Raw genomic sequence first — 3,155 nt, 5'->3', positions numbered from 1 at the left:
AACACAGAGAAAGACACAATTAACGACAGCAAACGATATCTGAGAAAGCTATTAGCATTTGCACAAGCTGGCAATCTCAAAATGATACGAGAGCAGTGTTTGAGATGCAGTTGGTTTGTGCCTTTAAATGTGTTTGTGTGACAGATGGCGGTCTGGCAGCTGGCAGTGTGTACGGGTGGCGGGATCTTTGCCTGAACGGCTCAAGTGATTGCACAGCTCTTCTCACAGGACATGTAGTAAATTATTCAACTACTCCTTGAAAGTGACAGAGACCCAAAGGCACAAGGAAAGAAGAGAGGAAGAGAGGAATCTAGAGCATGAAAGCATTTTTTTACCTGAAGCAATTTAAAACGTTCATAAATACACCTTTTTGAAGACAACAACAAAGAAATCTCCATTGTTTCTTTTAGTTGACAAAGACGCCACACCAAAATGTGCATTGGGCATGTAGACAAAACTGTTAGCATTAGTAATTTAGCTGGGAGGTTAGCTCCATTGCAGGAACTTGTTCACAACTTATTCCCAGAAGGGATTTGGAACGTCCAAGGTCTGGTCCAAAAGTAGATCATAATTAAAAAAATTAGGCTCAAATCTTCAATCAAGTCTAGACGAAATGACTGTACTTACTAGAAAAAAACGCAATCAGGGTTTTGCAGAGTTCAAATGTATGTTAGTCTGTAAATAGCTGTGTGTGCCCATCCACAGTGTGCAATTATACATACCTGTACGACAATAAGGATATGCATTCCAGGCTTTCTCGTGGATGTTCAGAGCTGAAGATGGAGCCAACATTCTGACGAATGATGGCACTTTACTACAAGAGAATAGAAAACAAACTACATGAGTTTAACTGCTATAAACTTATGTATAGCAGTTGTCCTTGATATATAAAGGTGGTAGAATTTTTTACATCCAGCAAGCATAAATCACTAAATCTGGGGATGAGAAAGTAGCAAGAAGATAGCCATTGTTGAAAGAAGTTTAAATGGCCACAATCTATATAGGGGACACTGAAAACATGGAAGACTTAGACCTAAACGTGATGTGGGAAGGCATTTTTTGAGCCAGGACAACTACCGGTAACTTGGTTAGAGTGACGGGAACATGGCGGGAGCTAAGTACGGGTAAAGATAGGGTGAAAACCTTTAGATTTGAAACTGGGGCAGAGGTTAATCCTTCAACAAGATGACATAAAACCAGAATTTTAATCTGATTATTTAGATTGGAATATATCCAGGTCTTAGAATGGCCCAGTCAAAGTCCAGACCTAAATCCAATTGAGAATCAATGGCAAAAATTGAAAGTGTATGCTCTGTGGTCTCCATTTAATCTGTTTCAACCTCAGTTAATTTCCACTCAACAATGGGGGATAAAAAAAACAGTTTCTACATGTGAATGGCGATTCTATCGCTGAATAAAATAACATTCAAAATCTTTCAAATTAGTTACAGTAAGGAAGATTAAAAACTCTCACTTTTGTGCACTACTTTGTTCTAGTCCATTGGATTGGAATTGCAGGTACAAACTAAACAAAATGTGAAGGAGTTATAGAGACATGACTACTATTATATGGCATTACTAGTACAATGGTATCAATTGTTAATGTGCAATTGCACCATCATTAATAGAAGAAAAAAAGAGTCTCTGCAAAAAGGTCAATCATATAAAACTGATCTATGGACAATCAAAGTGTTTAATGTTTGGCTTAGTTATTTTTTATTTAAAATACTTCTGGTTTGTATCACCAGAATTTTAATATTTCCACCATTGACACACTAACAATAGGCAGGTGTACTGTAATCTGAATAACTGGAGCAATATTATTAACCATAGTATATTTAAAAACTTTTCATTAGAGTCGAATAAAGACCAAACTGCTACACTTTATGATCCAAATAGTGTAGCTAAAGTATTGAGTTCCTGGTGACTGAAAGATGTTGAAAAAGGTCTGAGTGGCTATAAAAAAGAGAGAATGTATTTAAAACATAAAATGAGAAATTCATTCTGTGTGAACGTGATATGTGGACGTTCTACAAGACACACTTTCTGGCACACCTCTTGTGAAAATGCTTACCTCTGCAAATGGTAAATTTTGTGTGTGTACTGGCCCTTCTCTCCATCCTTCTCATACGGTTCATTTTTTAGCACCTCTACTCCTTCGCCTCCGCCCGTCTCATTCTTACTGGCTTCAGCTACAGAGTACAGCTGGCCCACCTGGTACTGAAAAACACAGAACAATGGATTGGACTGTTAATGAAAATCGAGTAAAACAAAAGTCCATAATCACAGGTTATATTTAAAATTAATACCTTATTTTCTCTCTTATTTTTATTTAATGGAGCTCTGAATCATTTAATCTGTTGTTGCAAATATAAACTCCTTTCTCGTTCTCCTCATTTCACCTCCTTCTCCATCTTAAGGCGTTGCATTCAAGCGATTTTAAAACAGAAAACAATGGTTTCCTTTTTGTCTTAATCAGCTCTAATCCATCATATAACCTCAACAAATCTGAGCCTTGGCACAATTATAACACAGCAAGCATGGAGTGACTCAATGAAGGCTCATTTACTCTATTGTTTTCACAATTAAGATGTTTAGTTTCATTTATCTAGCATTTTGAACAGCAAAGTTCAAACTATATAAGCATAACTGAGTCAATGCTGGAAAAAGTTTTTAATGGTAATATATTATATACTTTTAGTTAGAAGGTGTGAGGTTGAAGGAATTAAAATAACTTCACTCATGCCTTTAATTACAGGCAATCAAACTCAAAGGATAAAATCTGTTGTCTTTTTTTCACAGAGCAATTTTATTGAATTTTCTCAAACTAAATCAAACTGTGGACATACACTGAAAGATTGAACTAATGGCAGAATGAATAAGGAGGTTGGGTAGTTGGCAACATTTTCCACTTGGTTGCAAATAACAGAAGACAACAGTTTCCAAGTTACTTAGAAATAAAAGATGTTCCTCCCTGGCTCTTTTCCACTCCTGACTCATTCTAAGAGACTTAGTCTGATGGAGGACAAACTGATCACTTCCTCTACTAATCTCCAATTAACATTATATGCTGTTATTTGCTGAGATAAATCTGCCCAAAACTAAACTCTCTCCCTCTTGATATTGAGTTTTTACTTTTCATTGACATATATATA

The 3,155-nt window shown here is 36.2% G+C and overlaps 1 protein-coding gene and 1 long non-coding RNA gene across 2 annotated transcripts in view; one reads left to right on the top strand and one right to left on the bottom strand.

Moving 5' to 3' along the window:
* The window catches only part of pitpnab (phosphatidylinositol transfer protein, alpha b), a 17,791-nt gene that overhangs the window by 7,418 nt on the left and 7,218 nt on the right, over positions 1 to 3,155 (bottom strand). The window contains exons 3-4 of the mRNA XM_008427160.2: positions 2,075 to 2,220; positions 723 to 814 (exon numbers count right to left, since the gene is read on the bottom strand). Of these exons, the coding sequence (XP_008425382.1) occupies positions 723 to 814; positions 2,075 to 2,220 (238 nt within the window). The remainder of the gene's footprint in view (positions 1 to 722; positions 815 to 2,074; positions 2,221 to 3,155) is intronic.
* LOC103475497 (uncharacterized) overlaps positions 1 to 3,155 on the top strand; it is a 13,048-nt gene that overhangs the window by 6,955 nt on the left and 2,938 nt on the right. The gene's annotated exons all lie outside the window — the stretch shown is intronic.

The sequence above is a fragment of the Poecilia reticulata genome, linkage group LG14 (assembly GCF_000633615.1).
Source record: "Poecilia reticulata strain Guanapo linkage group LG14, Guppy_female_1.0+MT, whole genome shotgun sequence".
Classification (NCBI taxonomy): domain Eukaryota; kingdom Metazoa; phylum Chordata; class Actinopteri; order Cyprinodontiformes; family Poeciliidae; genus Poecilia; species Poecilia reticulata.
This window is presented reverse-complemented; position numbering and strand designations above follow the sequence as displayed.